The sequence below is a fragment of the Lepisma saccharinum genome, chromosome 23 (genome assembly GCF_977018435.1).
Source record: "Lepisma saccharinum chromosome 23, izLepSacc3.1, whole genome shotgun sequence".
Classification (NCBI taxonomy): domain Eukaryota; kingdom Metazoa; phylum Arthropoda; class Insecta; order Zygentoma; family Lepismatidae; genus Lepisma; species Lepisma saccharinum.
The window spans coordinates 8879163-8898946 of NC_139251.1; the positions used below are offsets into that span (position 1 = coordinate 8879163).

At 35.3% G+C, this 19784-nt stretch overlaps 1 protein-coding gene across 2 annotated transcripts in view; it reads right to left on the reverse strand.

The window, feature by feature from the left end:
* The window catches only part of crb (cell polarity complex component crumbs), a 99005-nt gene extending 79508 nt beyond the window's left edge, over positions 1–19497 (reverse strand). The window contains exons 1-6 of one of the 2 annotated variants that reach the window (XM_083109905.1): positions 19384–19497; positions 16335–16473; positions 11682–11892; positions 9295–9411; positions 2867–3051; positions 1462–1615 (exon numbers count right to left, since the gene is read on the reverse strand). In XM_083109905.1, coding sequence (XP_082966031.1) covers positions 1462–1615; positions 2867–3051; positions 9295–9411; positions 11682–11892; positions 16335–16473; positions 19384–19496 — 919 coding nt within the window. In that variant the 5' untranslated portion in view covers position 19497. The remainder of the gene's footprint in view (positions 1–1461; positions 1616–2866; positions 3052–9294; positions 9412–11681; positions 11893–16334; positions 16474–19383) is intronic. The other variant, XM_083109906.1, reaches the window with a different exon arrangement.
* Positions 19498–19784: the final 287 nt, after the last annotated feature.

Genomic DNA, 19784 nt, shown 5'->3' on the forward strand with positions numbered 1-19784 from the left:
AACAAGAAGTAATAATTGTTCATATAGATCACATTTACCATTTATACTGTTAATGCGTGGCCAATCTTCTGGGAAATAAGAGATTGTTGAGTTAGTGTTTTAAGTCCACTGTATACACAGTAAGGCTAATTTCTGACTGAACCTACAGCTTAAAGTGGGATAAAACCACTATGTGCCTCCACCAGGTATCAAACCTGGGACCCCTTGATTAGAAGGTGATGAACTACCTCTGCACCATCAGGGAGACAATAGAGGAAATAAGAGATTATTCTTCATATTCCATATATGTTACTTTGTCTAGTTGCTTGTTTTGTATCATTTGCTAAGGTGATTGGTGATGAAATAGGTGGTGTCAAGTATCCCCCAGTGTGTAGCTGAACACTGCTTTCTGTTTTGGCAAACACATGAGATGTACTACATAGAAATTTAGTTTTGATTCAGGTGTGTCCATTGAAGAAAGGGGTATAAAAATTGGTGCATCTCATCCATCTTACTTGTTTTGTATATTTTTTTTAAAAAAATTTTGAGACATTTTTGGCTATTTGCAACATTTGGACTAGGACTCAAACCCAAAACCTGCAGTCATAGGATCATGAGTTTACCACTCTATACATTCATCCATTGAAGTGGCAGTGTTGCTGAAAACCTCATCGGATATTATGTGATTAACAAGGCAGCAACCAATAAAATTTCAATACTCCTTCTTCAAAACTTTGTTTTTAAGTCCAATTTATGTTCAGATATGCTAATCCGGTCTGGAGCTACAGTTAAGAGTGGAATCCAAACACTATGAGCCTCCACTATGCATAAAACCAGGCACTCGCATGCCTAGGATTTTCAAAAGGAGGGAAATATACATATATTTTTAGTAGTAGTCGTCCCTCATTTTGCATTTTTCCCTGCCTTTGACATTCATTTTTTTTTTTAAGGAATACTGAACTAAAGGTAGAAGGTTATGATCCCCACCTAGTCCTCTTGGGCCACCACTGGAACCAGGACCCCCGTTGATGACAAGATGACAACATTAACACTATGCTATCAGGGAGACTCTCAGACCTATAATTTGAAGTGGGATCTGAACCAACGTTAATGCACCCCTGAGGAACAAATCCAGAACCCCTCAACTACAAGAAACTATAAACATATTCAAGATCAGGTAACAATGGAGAAGTAAGTAGATAAACAGGATTAAAAACACAAACTTATTATTTCATAGTGAAGCTGGTGACAGTGGTCACAGATATAAGCACGCACACACACCACTTTATACAGAGAAACATTTTACATTAAAGTTAAACACACTGTAAAAAAAACACAATTTTTTAAAAACTCCTTATGTTAGTGTATAGCATTCCAATTTTGTTAATATGAATGATCAATGATTACTCTTGATACACAACTGAAAGAAAGAATGGAATATTTGTTACACACTGTACATAAAAACAAAATAGCACACTATACCTTCAAAGCCCAATGGGCACTGGCAAGAGAAGGCATTGATTAAATCGGTGCAATTGCCCCCGTTGCGGCAAGGGTCTGACTGGCACTCAGAGACATCCAGGTCACAATTTGTTCCCATCCAACCTGGCTCACACTTACAGTAGAAACCCCCAGGCTAAAACAAACACAGTGCACTGAATAGAAAGTGAATCAAACACCAGATAAGAACACACAAAAGCAATGACAAAACAAATAGTGAAAAAACATAAAGCTATTCAGAAGTGAAAGTGAAAATTTTATAAATACAGTGGAACGTCGATTTTATGTTTTTCAGGGGACCAAGCTGAAAAACCTTAGAATGCAGGAAAATGTAAAATAGAGGAAAATTTTGTAACATTTTGCTCTCTTGGGTCCATTAAGATTGAATGTATAAGGCAGGAAAATGTAAAATCAGGGTTCCACTGTATAAAGCCAAAAAGAAGATAGAGATAGATGAACAATTTGCAAACAATTATCTCTTTCCCAACCCTTAGTATAAATGATCATCCTGTATAATAACATTAGCAAAAATTTTGTATTAGAACTGAAGAAAAAAAAATATATATTTATAATTTGTCTTCCTTTGAAAATGGCGACCATTTTTGTTTAAGGCTATCCAGCATTTTTGGCCTTTGCAGGCAGTTGCGATGATAATGATAACTCAGCTAAGAAAAATGGTAGAAAGCTGGGGTAAAAACATTGTTTTCAGTATATTTTATGTTCTGTACATTTTTCTACCATCTCTAATGCAAATAGCTGAAATTTAGGGCCAAAACTGATATTTGCTTCTCAACAAAAAACTTTTTTTTAGGAGGGAAGTAAAAGAGTATCAAAGAAATGGGAAATTAATGTTGGGTCAGTGCAAGAAAGGAGGACATCATTTCCAACACCTCTTGTAACAAGGTACGTACTCATTTTAATGGTAACTGTCAATGTAGTTGTACGAGCTTATTTCATTACATAGCTAGCTGTTCCAGTTACACAGATGTTGCATCCAGTTTGCCAGCAGACGGGCTCTTACTTCCCGTTGTGCTAGCAGCCATGCCACAGCCAACTAGACCACGAAAAGCACCGTATACATATACTAAATTTTGCTGCAAATTCTACTAACCAAATATTATTATGATTTATGCACATTTAATTTGGATAATTTGATACTCTCTCTGAAATGCAAAATCTCCAAATATATGTGTAGATACCAAAATCCAAGTTTTGTTGATTAACTTCACGTTAGTCATCTGCAGATATTACGTATAAAAAAAAATTTCCACCCATTCCCTACCATAGAATATTTGAAACCTTTATATTAGCACCTTGTGCACATATCAACACACATGCAAGCATATAGGAACTCCATTCACAACTGTAAAACATTGCAAATACTTACATAATCTTGACAGGAAGTAGCATGCTGACAGGGAGAATCATCACACTTAATTTGCCTTTCACAAGTTGGCCCAGTGAAGAACTCAGGACATGCACAGGAATAATTATCAGCACTGCCAGTGCATGTCCCGCCATTTTTACAAGGTGACGGAATGCACCAGTCTATGCTTTTCTCACAACGTGCACCTTGAAAGATCACGAGTGCATCAACACAAAGCAGAAGGTCAACATGCTGCATTAAGGGGTTAGCTGGACCTTCAACCTGCCTTGGAACTACATTTCTTCGATGAAAGTACTTTTTCAGAATGATGCATACAGGGTGTCTCTTTCAAAACTCTTCTAGTTTAAATTTTTACCATTTAATTATTATAATTAGCACACTGAATACATGTGCTGTGTCACAGATTTCACAATCAGAACATCAGAATGAAAAACAATGAAAGATGAAACTAACTATGAAATTACATGCTTGCTGAATCAGTTCCCAGATTTCCAAGATGGATCTTTGTTCATTGATGACAAACCACATGACCTTAAAGTCTTCTGATTATATTAGTTATCTTTACAGCCACATATTTATGGTGAATAAAAGATCAACATTTCGGTACAAAAAATGAGCACGTTTCAGGATCAAATGCAGTATATAAAATGACATTTCAGTGTTAAAATGGTGAATGAAAACCTTAATTTGATTTAAAAAGTATACTTATTACACAAAATTAACATTTCATTTCCAATAGCACGTTTATATAGTTATTAGAGTATTAAGTTTATTCCTGTGTAAAGGAGTCCATTTTTGCTTCTCAAATATTTACAGCAGAATTAATCAATTTTCCATGATTTGCATAACTCACAGGATAATTCAGACCTCGGAAGGTGTTGCATCAGTAAATCAACCTCAAATTTCATGTTTAAGAGTTTATTATGTATTTTGCAGTTCATTTCGCATTATTTCGTGACAAAACATGGTAGCAAAATGCACCTGATGCCTCTCAAAAACATGAAAAATTAACATTACAATGTGTTATTTCACTTTTTGTGTCTTTGTCAAAAATTAAATATGCATGCCACTAGTTAACTTTTATACGTTACTACTTTGGAATTTAAATCTTTCCAAATTAATATATTAGTAAGAAATTTTGTTATTTCAAGGAATTGTTTGATGGATTGATTTGGTTTAGTTTACTTTGCTTTTGTGCCACTTTTGGCTAAATGCGAAGATGAGGATGAGTGATGATATGAAATTGTTGTAGGCACACTCACAAAGAATGCACATGCCCAGGTTGGGATCCGAACCCAGGACCTCTAGCAATGAACTGTGCTGTGTGAATGTGAACCTCAACTGTCAAAATATTCTCATTAAATAAGTTAGGGGAAAAATAACTGAGAAAACGCACATCTTAAATGATGTGTCACATGATCCCCTTCCCATTTGAAAATATGAAGGTAATTCCAAAGTGGAAGCTTTCAAGATGGCCACCACCCCCATTATCCATATCCGAAGTTTCATTGTCCTCCATCAAGTCATTTTCAAATTAAAAGTGTGGTGCTGGAATTTTGCCTCACCCTGTCTGTAGTATGGCAGAGCTCAAGAATGTGTTGACCCCAACCTGCACAAAACTATGTGCCCTCCTTGTACAGTGCAAAGCAGAGAGTTAGCTTTATTATTATTACTATTATTATCATTATTGTCTCAATGTGTGCCCTCTTGGCATCGTGTACAATTTCCAGCTCATAGTTGGTTTCACCCCAAGTTCTCTGAATGACCAGAGTGATGGAAAAGAAAATTATGCAGGTTCAAGATCCAGCCATATCACTTAAGCAAGAAAGCAAATAAACAACACAAAACAAAACAAAACAAAACAAAAGCATCACGCACAAAAGCACACCTTACATAGAAAACAGACACAAACAGTATATGTACAATTAACAAACAAGCACGCAGCACTACCTCATGTTAGTGCATGAATTTCCTTGAAATATAGTGAAAAAAATTGAGTTGCACATTGTAATATATACCTACCAGAAGCAACTCAGTTTAAGATTTTCTGGAGAATAATTATAACAACAAACAAAATGGTATATTACATCTATTCTATCCCTACATGTCAAAATAATGCATAAGTTATCTCTGCTATCCCTACATGTCAAAATAATGCATAAGTTATCTCTGACAATTGCTGTTCATGCTTATTTCAGTCCAAGGTCAAAAATTATCAAAGAAAGCTACATTTAAAATTAAAAATTAACACAGATTAAACAACAGCACTGTAAACAAAAGTACAGGATTTACAACAACATTCATATTACAGATTTCAAATATTTGAACTGATTGAGTATGATTACATGACAAAACACCCAAAGGCTGAAACTTGTTCAGCACAAATTAAAAAGAAAATCCTTTCTATTTTATAAACATACTGTTTACTGCTTTATAAATTGTTATCTGGTTCATGAACACTAAATGGTATTGCATCATTCAAAGTAGGTTATGTTTTAAAAAATGCAAAAGCTCATGCTTATTACGAGACAGTTGGTATATGCAAGCTTCTTATGAATTCTGAATTTTACATGGAAAAATTATCAATAGGTTGCATGTTAAGTAAGTCTTGAAGCTTTCCTAGCAATGAAAAGATTTTCTTGGGTTATCGACCAGGTGAGTTGTGAAAATATTCTAAGCTTTTGAGAGCTAATGCCACTCTCATCTTCACTTCTACCCTGAAGATGAGAGTGACATTAGCTCTTGAGAGATTGGAACCTTTTCCACAACTCACCTGGTGAGCCCGAGACAATGTTTTCATCACATTGTACTTTATTTTCATATCGAGAGGCACATATTTTTGGTAAAATAAAAATGCAAAAATTCGGTAAAAAAAAACTTCTTTATACATAAAAAAGTGCAAGGTTGTAAAACGACCTTTAAAAAAAATACCAAAAGATTCTTCACGGACAGTGGAAGAGATCAGATCTTCTCAAAAAGCTAAAAAACATGTGATAACATGTTGTCATTGCCCAACAGAGATGACAAACAGCTGGAAAGATTAAAAGTCTACCTGAGGAAAGCAAAATCGGCACATTCAGCAATATGCCAAGAGTTGTTCTGTTAAGGATCTTTGCTAAATAAATAAATATTTAAAATGGCATTACAAACACGACACATCGGAGGGTACAGCTCTTGCAGCAAGTGAGCATGCGTTAGATGGCTGTGTCTGATATGCAGTCGAGTAAGAATAATTTCTTCTCGATGAGAAGGACGGGACGAGGAACACCATGCCCCCTTGGTGGGATTACTAGTGTGAAGCTTGTTCCCCGTTACCACATCCCACTCTTCCTGCCAAGTGTCAAGAAGGTAACAATGAAAAACATTCTGCAGGTCGCTTGCTGGCAGAAGGTGGATGAGAACATCGCCATCTGCATCAGCAGACTTGGTGGCAGCATAAGCTGCTTCATTCCTCTTTATGCACACATGACTAGGGACCCAGCAGTTGCAGGCATCAGCATTGGCAAATAAGGACACGAGCCGTCGAAAGATACATTGCAATACCGGATGCCGGGAATTCGACAATTCCAGTGTTTGAAGCACACTGGTAGAATCAATTCAGGCTTTTCTTCAGAGCATTGACGTCAGCAAAGTCCAGTGCATTGAGGGTAGCATACCACTCTGCCATATAAATGGAACAGGCAGGAAACACATTTCTTATGCATATCCTGCACTGTGTGTATATTTCAGATCTTTGCAGAACGGTGCACATTTCTCATATTGAACTTCATCTAATCTATTCTGCATCCAGAATTGACAGTTGCAAGGGTGCTTGGTCCAGTTTTTCAAACAGCATGTGAAACATCATAATTTTAACTTTCAACATGTGGCACTATGAAGCTGTGGTATTTTCCTCATTTCATCATAACTTTTATCTTAAACATATCTTATATTCCTATCTAGGTATTGGCTCAACTCTACCATATCACCTCATGACTATCCTGTGGTACAGAGGTATGTTCATAAGTTGATTTTGGTGGACTCCAAGTACATAATTCAAATTATTATTTGTAAAATGCAATAGTATATTGAATCCATGTAAACAAAATACTAATGTATCTGTTAGTAAAGCAATAAGTTCCCCAGTGTCACAGTAATTAATAGAAGCATTATAAGTAAGTTTCATGGATAAAGGTAGGTGTACTTGAATTACCAGCTACTGTAAATCTCCATTTATCTTGTATTAAAGGAAATAGATACTACAGTGCTTTTCACGGTTGAGTCGTCTGTCTGTGAGCAGTGGCTAGCATGCCGGGCAGTCAGAGCACATCTGCCAGCATTTGGACAACAGCTGAATGCTGACCTTGGCACTTGTCGAGTCAGTTCATTAGATAGCTGGCATCCACTTTGCACATGTTTGTGAAGTTTTAAGGTGTTAACAAGTGTTTTAGATTGTTTTGTTTTAATTTACATATTACTGGTGCTTTCTGCAGTCTGATAATGCCACACTACACGTACAATTTAAAAATAACAAATTTTTATGTACGACTCTTATGTCATTACGAATTATTTTAGAGAAGTTAGAAGGTGTTTTGAGACAGTGGTCAAAAACTTGTGAACAAATATATAGGGAAACGAGGTCTGTTCTTGACAAGAAGCGAAGAGTGAAATGACATGTGCTTAATTTCTTACATGATCCGAGTTCAAACCCGAGTAAGCTAGGTTGGATTCTAAAAGGAGAAACTACATGATGTTGGAGCACAATTGGAACATACTCCTCAAAAATTCCTCTGGCACCTCGCATAAGAAACAGACATTTCCATTACATCTGCATGGTGAGCTACCAAGCTTTTAAACCTGAAGCCATACATTAGAAGAATTTAAAGAAAATATCAGGAGAGATATTGAAACAATTTCGGATGAGGAACTGATACGTGTTAGCAAAAATTACATTTTGTGTAAATGTGTGAATTCAGGAGGACAACATTTCTAACACTCTTGTAATGTAATTGTATGAGTTTATTTCATTCCATAGCTAGCAGTTCCAGTTATGCAAAATTTGCCGACAGACGTGCTCTTACTGCACGGCATGGATGACTCGAGCGTGAAAAGCACTGTATATTAACATATTACAATTCTCAATTTATCCACAAAACTGGTTAAGGATTAACAGAGCATCAATAAATCAGTTTCATATGTAAAGTAACTACTTGCTTTTAATATCCATACAAATTCTTACAATTGGAAATTAAAACAATTTAAAGTAACTCACAATATTTACAATCTTTAAAATATAGATTTTAGTTGTGATTATACCATATCAGTCGAGCAGTTTTGTTAAAAATGTTCATAATTACAGATAGTTATTTATTGGAATTTTTCTGTCTGTTATTTTAAGTCCACTTTATACACATAAAGGCTAATTGGGACTGGATTTACAGATTAAAGTGGGATCCAAAGCACTATGCCTCCACTGGGTATCAAACCTGGGAGCCCTTGATTACAAGGTGATGAAGTTACCATTAAATCATCAGGGAGGCCCCAGGACTTCTGAAAAATATCACACAGCATTTTTGCAGACCCAGCAAAATTCCCAATCTGCAAAAGTATTGGCTAGTATAGGTGATTAAATTTGACTTGATACTTACTGATACAAACACATGGAAATCAGGGATGGATAATATTGGAAATTTGATATCATGATATATCATCCAGAAAATATCGTTGCAGACAATACAATACCTTTTCCATATCGTGACATAGGCAATATATTGTTTCCATGATATATGAGGGTTGGGGAGTAAGTCATGGCAACCCAGTAATAATTCAACAATCGAAGGATGTATTACAAATTTGTTATATACAACTGAAAGAGTATCCATTATGGATATTTTGTTGGTAGGAATCATGAAAGAAAACCCAAGCAACCCTGTGACATACACATGTATTAATGTACAAGTTACAAAAACCTGTCTGACCTTTTGAAGGGTTGTCATAATCAGACAAGTTTTTGTAACATGTCCACATGTGTATGTCACAGGGTCAGACCGGTTTTTGTAACTTGTACATTAATAAATGTGTATGTTACAGGGTTGCTTGGGTTTTATTTCATGATTCCTACCAACAAAATATAAATAATAGATACTCTTTCAGTTGTATATAACAAATTTTTAATACATCCTTCGAATGTCGAATTATTACTGGCTTTCCATGACTTACTCTCCTTCGTATATCACCAAATACCATGATGATATATCGTCGACATGATATATATCATGATATATATCACCAAAATATCATGACAATATATCGTCTAGTTGATATCACCTGGATGATATTTTTTCAATATCGCAATATATCACCCAACACTAGCCCTACCCCATTCCTAGCATTAATGCAAAGTCCATATCCTGAAACACAGATACTATATATTATGAATGACAACTAACCTGTATATCCTGGCATGCAGGAACAGTTGTAGTATCCTCCTGTGTTGATGCAAGTGCCACCATTTAAGCAAGAGTTTTCCTCGCACAAATTGAGTTCAGTACAGTTTGGAGGTATTCCTAAAAGAAAAGAAATACTAAATTAAAAAAACAACTTTGGCTAGAATTCAAACATTTTGCTTCCATACAATACGATACCTAACACAGTAACGAATACTTGATGAGGAAACTGCATTTTTGTAACATCCAATTCTTCCTCAACCATTATTCTTTCCATTCATGCATTGGGGGAGCTGATGTGGCTACAGCCCCTTATGAAATTTTGAGAAAATCAAAATTTTCAAGTGAAAGCTGTAAAGAACTTTGGGGGAAAAAATAAAGTGATAAATTCAAACCACCCTTAAAATGAATACCAATGTTACATATAACATAATCAGAACATTAAAAAAATGTAACTTAATAACAGTCAATTTTTCACATGATGTGAAACCTTGTTGTTGATTGGCTCAATATAAAGCGACATGTCTCTCGTGTCGCCTCTGTTGTTCGTGCATGCATGTTGAATACTTAAAGATAGGGACATTGATATTTTTTTTTTTTTTTTTTTTTTTGCAAATGCCATAACACCAAAAAATTTTAATTGCTGCAAGAAAGTGTTATTTATATGCAGTAACATATTCTTAACACAATTTTCATCCATTTGAAATCATGAAATACTCATTACTCTAGATAGTGCAAACTTAAAATTGAAAAGTGAGAGTTTTATTTTCCAATGAGCTTCATCTAGCTTACTAATCGACTTAAAGATTGCTTACAAGTGCAATGTGAGGAGAATTCTGTAACCTGCAAATCACTTTTCTCTTTTTTTCTAATACTCACGAGAACTTAACAGAACTGAAGCAAATATGCATGTTATATGAAATTGTAATCTTATCCCCTTAACACATCGAGGGCCAAGCAGGGTACATTTTGTCCTGCAACTGTAATTTTCTGTAATATTTCTTAACGTAGTGTTTCTTGCTTGTCGGTAATTTTTATAGTGGACTTAAAATAATTGAGAAATAGAGCAATAAAGTCTCAACTGAAACAAAATATCAATTTCTGTTTTAAGAGAATATTTCTTCGCTGGGGTATAAAATTTGCCTCACTTAGCACTTCATGTAACATTTTTTTAAACTTTCTCGAAATTCCTAATCTACATGCACATGATATGAGAGCTGTGGCAACTCTTGGAGTAATAAGACAACAGATAAAATTGAGTGAGCTAACAGGAAGAAAATGGGGGTAAAGGTTCTATTTGTCCAAGAAGCAAGGATAGAAATACAGATTCCACCTGCTCTGCATAGTACAAATTGATTTGCAAAGACTATTCTATGCAAAAATAATGAAAATTCAAATATTTACAACTGTAATAAGCATGTTCAAAGATGTTTCAACTTTATTCTCTTCACATTGTATTGTTCATATGATTTCTGAGAGAATTATTACTGAGTATAAGGAAGTTACGTTCATGATGTTTACAAATTAGCTCATTGTGTATTAGAGTTTTGTGAAACCTCCTGTGTGTATTAAAAGCCTATAACAATGATTTTATAAATATTTTATATGCAGACTGAAGACAAAACATAAACATATATAAAAATTCGTTGGGGGTCCAAATTGTACCCCACTTAGCTCTCCACGGGTGTAAAATAGCTTGGCCCTTCCAAGATTAACTGACACAGTTGGCTCCTAAGGACCTGATGGAAATTTGTTTTGCCTTACAGACGAAGTGGTTGGCAGCAATGACGTGACTGGCAGACTACCCTCCTGGTTCATTGTTCTCTCCAAGCCAGTGGAGTGGTTAACGTTGTGAGGGTACTAAATGTGACAAAAGCAACTAACATTGGGTCTCCCGGACCCAAGTGTGTTGTTAGTGTTACTTTTTGTGTTAACATGATTTTTACATCCAACAAACTACATTCGAGCATTGTGAAGGAAAAGGTCATCCTGCAATCTTGAATGATCCCCTAACAGATATTACTATTTAATTACTGGCACATTGGAGCATTTCACATATGAAGGTTGGAGAGATTGACGTAACTAATTCTTGAGTTTAAGTTTGTCATGCAGTAAATATATTTGTCAAAATGGTACCTAATTGTTTCAATGTGAATATATATTTTTTTTTATCATAATGAACATACTGTTGTTAGAACTTCCAATGAATGCATTTCAAGGTAGCATGTACATATTTTGTATTTTTTTTTACTTTCTCTGTACATAAAAAATAAAATAAAGAGGTGGATCGAGGATCTCAGGTGTGTCTTAAGTGTAACTTTCTTTCGTGTGTCAGTTACAGGTTAAGTGGGGCTGGACTTTACCTCATTGTATTTAGCAGTTTAACATACCTGGATATCCAGATTTGCATACACAATGATACATGTTGATTCCATCCACACACATGGAATTTGGTGGGCATGTGACTCCTTCACATTCATTGATGTTGACTTCACAGTTGATCCCTGAATATCCTGGGCGGCAGTGACATTCATAATAGCCACCTTTGTCTATGCATACGCCACCATACTGGCATGGTGAAGATGCACATTCGTCTAAACTCTGTAATGAAAAGTTTCATAATTTTTAAATTCTTGGTAATTGTTCAACTTACAACAGTGTTCATTTCTTCAGACTTGGATTTATATTAGGGACAGGACAGATTAATCAGCACCCTATTGAATTTTTTTTTTAATTTTCAATTTAAAATTTTGGGTGTGTTAGCACTAAGGCTATCTTGCACCCGTCACACTATACGATGTCCAGCCCCTTACCATATAAAGTGGCATAACTGTAATGCCGTACAACTAAAATCTTAACATTTTCTGACTTTGGTTAAAAGCTGAGGCTGTAAAGGAGCACTCAGCACATATAATGACAAAACACAGGACAGCGACACAGAATTATACTGGCCATAGTGCCAGTTGCCAGAGCCTCGTTCGTCTGCAAAATGTCCACGGCGTGGAAGTGAGGTTGACTTTTGGACGCCTTAGAAGAAGGTCGCCCCTTATACTCCTCAGCACCCTATTGGTATTGGCTGATACAGGTATATCAGTGTATCAGTTTATCGGTGAAATTACTCATTTTAGCAATTTGATATATCTGCAGATGAGCCTGAGTTATATGTATGTCAAGGTGAAGAGAAAATAATAAGTATAAGTGAGATTTACTTACAAATCAGATTTAGATACCATGTCATATCACTTAAAATACTGCAATTTTATCTATTTTCAGGAACAAGATACATGTAATACAGGTTATTTTGGTCATAAAGTGGTAAATTAATGAATCTAAAAGTTTCATTTATGTATTTACAGGTAAGAAGCACTTTTTCCAAGTCTGCATATCTTCCCTCTTGTTGATGGCTTCGTTTTGTTGATTTACTACCAAATTTTAAAAATTTGACTAAAATAGCATTTCCTTTACTAATGAGTAATTGTTAGAGGCATGCATATTTCATTTTTGATGAAAACACGAAATATGAAATAACACATTTTAATGTTAATTTTTCATGTTTCTGAAAGGTGCAAGGTGCATTTTCCTACCCTGTTTTGTCACAAAATAATGTGAAATGAACTGCAAAATGCGAAATAGACTCTTAAAAAACGAAATTTAGAGTTTATTTACCAACACGATACTTTCTGAAGTCAGAATTATCCTGACAGTTATGCAATTCATGGAAAATTGACTAATTCTGCTGTTAATATTTGAGAAGCAAAAATGGACCCCTTTATTCAGGAATATACTTAATATTGGTAATGACAAATGTGCTATTAGAAGGGATATATTTATTTTGTGTTGTAAGAGCGACTTTCAAATAAAATTTGGGATTATATTCACATTTTTAAAACCATAATGTAATTTTATATGTCGCTTTTTCACCACCATAACAGCAAAATTTTACTTTATTTACCGCTTTTGAACCCGAAATTGACTTGGTTTTTGTATCGAAATTTCCCTTTTTATTTACCAAATATATGTGCCTCTAGTAATTGTGCAAAGTGTGGTATAAGCGATGCCTAAGTCTGTAGCTATTTCAGTTTAAGTTCTATGTGGATTAACGTCCACTTCCCATCCTATGTAAATTTTACTTTCTGGTCAAGCATGTAACTTTTCCTGTTGCTTTTCGGTTTTCATTACAGAACATGGCATCTTTTAAACGTGTACTCTCTTATCGCAATTACATATTAAAGAAAATGCATCTCATATTCTGAACAACTGCAGCAAATTTTTCTCCTCTGATTCCATGCTGCCTCTCGTTGCCTTCTCTGTGACACCACCATGCCACTATCGTCTTTCTTGCAACTCTAGACCGACTGCCTCCATGACCACCCTATCCTGTCCAGTATTTAAAACTCACCTTGTGTTTTTGTAACAACAAGAATTGTATACTTCTGTGACATTGTTGTAGCTTGTTTACGTACAAATCAACTGTATTTCATGAAAATGATTACGTATAACACAGAATTACGTATAAATGCATTACGTTCAAATAACGTTTAATTGATATGATTTTAGGTTATATTTTGCTGGGACCTACAATTTACGTACAAAACAGAATTATACAGAACTGAGTTACATATAAAGCAGTCTCAAATGTATAAATATGAGGCACATTTCAAAAGAAAGGGCTGATTATTTGTAAAAAGTGACTGGCAACAGTGATCCGATCATGCCTGTGCAATAATATCAACTGGTCCATTGGTGATCTAAGAGTCATATTTTTGCTAGTCAGCTGTTGGTTATCCTATGAGTTAGATCGTGTTAAAATGGTGTGTTAAAATGGCTGCAAGAAAACACAATCCTGCCTGTTGAGAAGTATGGTTCATGATTAAATTTCTTAACTCCAAAGGTCATAATGTTGCTGAAATTCACAGAGATTTGTGTGAAGTAAGTGTAATGAGTGAAGAAAAGGTGTTGTAATTCACACCCACTGTTGGCTCCCACCATGTCCTTGGATCCAATATGGCAGCCAAGACATCTTTGTGAATGATAATTGTTAAATAAATAGGTGTTGGATTGGATTGATTTGTTGTTTTAAGTCCACTTTATGCACAGTAAGGCTAATCGGGACTGGACCTACAGTTTAAAGTGGGAAATAGGTGTTGGCAACACTTGCTTTTGAGAAAGCAGCATCATGACTCAACGACGTTGTTGTGTTCATGCATATTTATCCCTTGTCATCTGTGCATCAGGGAATGTTTTTTATGTATCCAAGTATACGTTTGTGTTATTAAACATGTACTCTTCATAAGGTGTTTTTTTCTCCAGTTTCAGACCTGCCCAACCAACTTTGGATTACAAACTGGAATGGGGCTATGCTCCCTGACATGGTCCTCGTTTCGGTTGCAGCAATGATATCTTAATTATCTGTGTGTCACATGCATGTAGACTTAAGGTGTTGCTTGATATTTCCGACCGGTGTGTTTGTGGTTGCCAAGAGGTGTCAACTGTCATCATTTCGTATTGCTATCGAGACTGCTTGGATTATGAAACTAACTGCCTATGAACAAATTAATTTTGGCAGTTTTAAGAGTTCACTGGAAATTGGCACTCTTTCCTCCTTCACGTGCACTACAGCTATAATGTTTGATGTCAGTGCAACAACAATCACACAAAGCCACGAAAACACACTTTTATTATACCTAGGTATACACACCAGTCACAGTCTTTTCTTTTTTAACCAATGGAATTCTAGGATTCAAAAGGAACTTTTCATTGTAGACTCCACAACACAACTCACGAGTGACCAGTTCATTTGATATTGAGTTAATTTCTGTCTGAAGTTTCTAGCATGGTAAGTGGCTAAAATTTTGGACATTGAAAAAAAAAAAGCACAAGTGAGTGAAACTGTTTGTTCTGGGAGTGATGATGAATCAAGTGTTCGTGCTTCATCTTCAAGCCCTGACATAAATTTTTAGATTCAGACTTAACAAAGTTTTGGATAAGAGGTAAGTAACTTGAATCTTTGGGTAAGGCATTAAAGTTGCTCATGCCATTCTCCACCTCATATTTGTGTTAAAAAGGGATTTTTATCTCTGATTCAAGTGAAAAGCAAGTACAGAAATAGACTTGACGTACACTCTGAATTACTACTTAAGCTTACAACATACAAGACAACATACAGGAAAGGTAGCCCCGCCCCAAACCTCACATTAGTTCAGTGAGTAAAAAAAAAATGTGTTCAATTTCAGCATGCATGTTTAGTTAGATGCTAGACTAGAGAAAATTAGTATTTTAAATTACATATTTACTTTTCTAGAATGAAATATGTGTAATATGTTTAAGCAAGTGTAAAAGAGGGCTTCTTAATGTACTCGATGTTAGCAAAAATACAATTATAAACTGGGTGGACACCCCTACAAGTAATTCTGCTAGCACCCATGCTTATTGGTCCCATGAAGTGTAATATCCTTCAAGATGGATACCAGATTGAAAAAGATTGAGGACCACTGCTTTAATGGGTTAAATAAAAAGTCAGCTTTCATCATGAATTTGGGTGCACTGTGGTTTGAGATAAGAGTCAAGTGATAAAACGATTTAAGGAGATTAAAATTATTTTGAAAAGAAAAGGCATATCAGTATAAAATGTAGGAGTCAGTCAGTCAGTCAGTCAAAAGACTTAGTCATTTTCAAATACCAGTCCTCAAATTACATCTTTCACTATTATTATTTATTACATAATGTTATATTGAGAAGTTTGTCTACACAGAGAAGATTCATCATCTTCAGAAAAATGTATCCACATCAAACTCTACTGGTTTTTGTTTTAATGTATGCATGATATCCAGTCACTTCAATGAATTTTCTATCCACAATGTATTAAATTCTGTGTAGAGTCATGGAGTCATTTTGCGTACACCAGCAGATCTTCATTGCATGCTTTTATAATATTAAAACTGATACAAAAGTAATAACATTTAAAATTGAAATTTGAATATTCTTATAATAACCAAATTTTGGAAGTACATTTTAAAGTTTATATTTGCAAGAAACATATTTACCACTTCACAATTCTGTCCTCTATACCCTCCGGTGCATTGACACGTGTAGCCTCCGTAATTGTCAAAACAAATCCCACCATTCATGCATGGATTACTTTCACACTCGTTTATGTTGGCTTCACAATTCATACCACTGTACCTGTAGAACAAATATTTATAATTTTAAAAATTTTAAATAATCAAAGATAGAAAACAGAATACTAATGTTATTTTCAAATATTATCTATATATTTATTCTATGGCATTGTTGCAGAAACTGCTATAACAATTCCTAATTTTGTTGAACTTAATTTTGGATATTGGATTTATTACAAAACTGTACATATATTTAATATTTTTAGAGACCAGTGAGTAACAAGTTTCACAGTAGTAATGCATAGTCTTTGAACTTTGAAACAATACACATTATTACATAACACAATTCTGTATGCCAGTCACTCTTGTTATTAATTTTATTGTCTTCGTTATCTCCTTAATCTAAGTTGGAAAACCTTAATGTGTTTAAGTTGCTAGTTGTAATATAAATTAATTGTGTCATTCATCATAATTTACTTTTGGTATCTCTGTCTCCAGAAATGGCTATCTCATTGAAAAAATGTGGCAGATCGTAAGCATACATTCACAATTATGTCGCAAGCAGTTCGTTTACGACCAACCCCGAGACTTTTTTGCTTCTACTATCGTCTACTTTCAACCATTTCAGTTTGTGTCTGTATTACTTCTGATTCACTGTGTATATAAAATAAGAAGGAAAATTGGAAACGTATATACGGTAAAATAAGAAGGAAACACCAGACACTGGAAAATATTAAAATTTCAATGTGTGCGAGTTGCAACTTCAGACACAAAAAAATGGTGGAAACAGAAGTGAATTCAACTTGTAGAGTTGCTAGGTTCAGATTGAAGATATAGTAGGTCCATATAAATTTGGTTCTCTAACCAGGCTTGTTGAAAACTGTGATTGGTGAAGTGGTGTGTGCGGGGGAGGTTAATGTTGTAAAGTGTGGAAGAGGGAAGGTTGGGAATGGGGTTGGGGGTGAAGACAGGTTTGCTTGGCTAAGTTACTGAGTGGCCTTGTTCATGCCAGGGAGTGCAATAAATGAAGCATGACAATCTGTTTTGAATGGAACTTTCAGCAGCTAGACTAAAAATAACTAACTCATTTTGCTTCAGGTAACTATTTTAAAAGAAGTATTATCTCCAGTTTATATTACATATTTCATGGCTTTTATTTTGCATTAAAGTGCAAAATTCACTATTCTGAAAAAATGGCATAATTTGCATTATTTTGTGATTTCAAAACACCAAAAACTTGCTGCCATAACCTACCCAAATACATTTTAAACGCTATATTCTACTTTCCTCAACTTTTCGGTTTTATCCTTAAAACAAAAGCTTCACATCCCTAACTATAAACAGACTATTGTCCAGCAGCCATAGTCTAGACAATGGATAGAAGTGGGCATGTGCCAACTGGACATGTTGAGTGGCAAAACAGGGGTGACCGCAGCAAGAGTATGAGAGTCAGGAAGTGGTTTTCGTAAAAATCGTCTGCTGTAGGAACAACAATTAAGTTTCAGGAGTACTAACGTCACCAGCAAATGCAAAGACAGATGTTTACAAATTATGGAATACCACAGTATAGTTTTGCAAGTGCTTCTAGCTGCTTCCCCTCTTGTATTTGGAATCAAACTTTCCGGCTAGTCTCATCTTCCCTGGTCAGACTGTATGGAGTGAACAACTCCACTGTGTTGTGGGGCTCCATTTTTCACTTGGGCACATCCAAAGAACAGCATGATTCTGTTTCCCCAAATAAAACAATTCAAATGTCAGACTGAAAGATTTAGATATTATTGTCAACATCGATACTGTCCATATTGATATTTTGATACTGTTAATATTGATATTTTAGGTATAATTGAAATTATAGTTTTGATATCGACTGTATACCAACATTTAATTAATACTACACAACCCTAGGCCACGGTTCAAACTTGGAAAGCCAGTTGTAGGATTGTATGTTGTACAACATTATCCACTTACTTACCAAGGTAGCTTATATTCCTTAACTGATTATATCTAAGATATATGATGGTAAATCAAATATAAATGGGAATGTTTATTGCACGGCCAGGGAAAGTGTGGTATAACCCTGTAGCCTTGAGGTGATGATGGTGGGGGTGTGTAGAGTCTGTTTCCTCCCTGGAATCCTTGCCAATTCTCCAAATCAGTCAGTAGCATGATGAGTGAGCAACAGGTACACACGTCCGTTGCACAACACATCATTATCAAATTTCTTACAAATGAAGGAGAAAAACCAGCTGAAATTTTGATGAGACTTCGAGCTCAGTTTGGGAAGTACATCCCTTCAAAGACCTGTGTTTATGAATGGCACATATTTTGGGAGGACAAGAAACTGTGGAAAATGAAAGACATCAATGGCGGCCAAGGACAAGTGTCCCTCAGGAAAACATTCAGGGTCTTCAGAACCTTATTGAAGGTGACAGTCACTTAACAGTGAGTGAAATTTCTTCTGCAGTGGGCATAAGCTATGATAGTGCTCACACAATCATTCATGACAACTTGGGTTACCAAAAAATCTCTTCGATATGGGTTCCACGCCTCCTCACTGAGGAGCACATTTATGTTTGACTGGAAATCTTCCAAAGGCTCCTGGCTTGTTATGAGAAAGAAGGGAAAGAGTTCAGACTTATATCCCTGTGACTATCATTTGTTTGGGTTACTGAAAGAAGCACTGGGAGGTAAGCATTTTGAGGATGATACAGGAGTGAAGGAGTTCGTGTGCAACTGGCTGCACACACGTCTGTAGACTTTCTGGGAAAATGGGATTGCCAAACTCCCTATCCGGTGGCGAAAGTGCATTTCAGTTGCAGGGAACTATGTAGAAAAGAACTGCATTTGTTTTGTATTTGTATATATATTTTTGCATTTGATTCAATAAATTATGAAAAATAAATTCCCATTAATATTTGATTTACCCTTATATATAAGATTAAAGAAAAACAGTTACAAAGTAAAGAATACATACCCAGTTCTCTCACAGTGACAAATGTAACTATCAACACCATCCAAACAGGTTCCTCCATGCTGACAAGGATTTGATACGCATTCATTTACGTTGATTTCACAGTCCTGTCCCATAAATCCTACAACAATAAAGTACTGCATAAGGTTTTGTTTAGGGCTAAGCCAATACAACTTTGAACCAATACAGATACCGATGCTTAAAAATAATAAATAAAAGTTGTTAAAAAAATAACGAAAAACAGATTAATACAAGGTGCATTTCAAAAGAAAGGGCCAATTGATTATATCAAACAAGAAAAGAATGCATCAACACTGTATTAGTGGTTACAAACAAGTATATAATCACTACATTTTTTAATATATACTGCTGGACAAAAAAAACCGGACACTTGCATTTTTTGT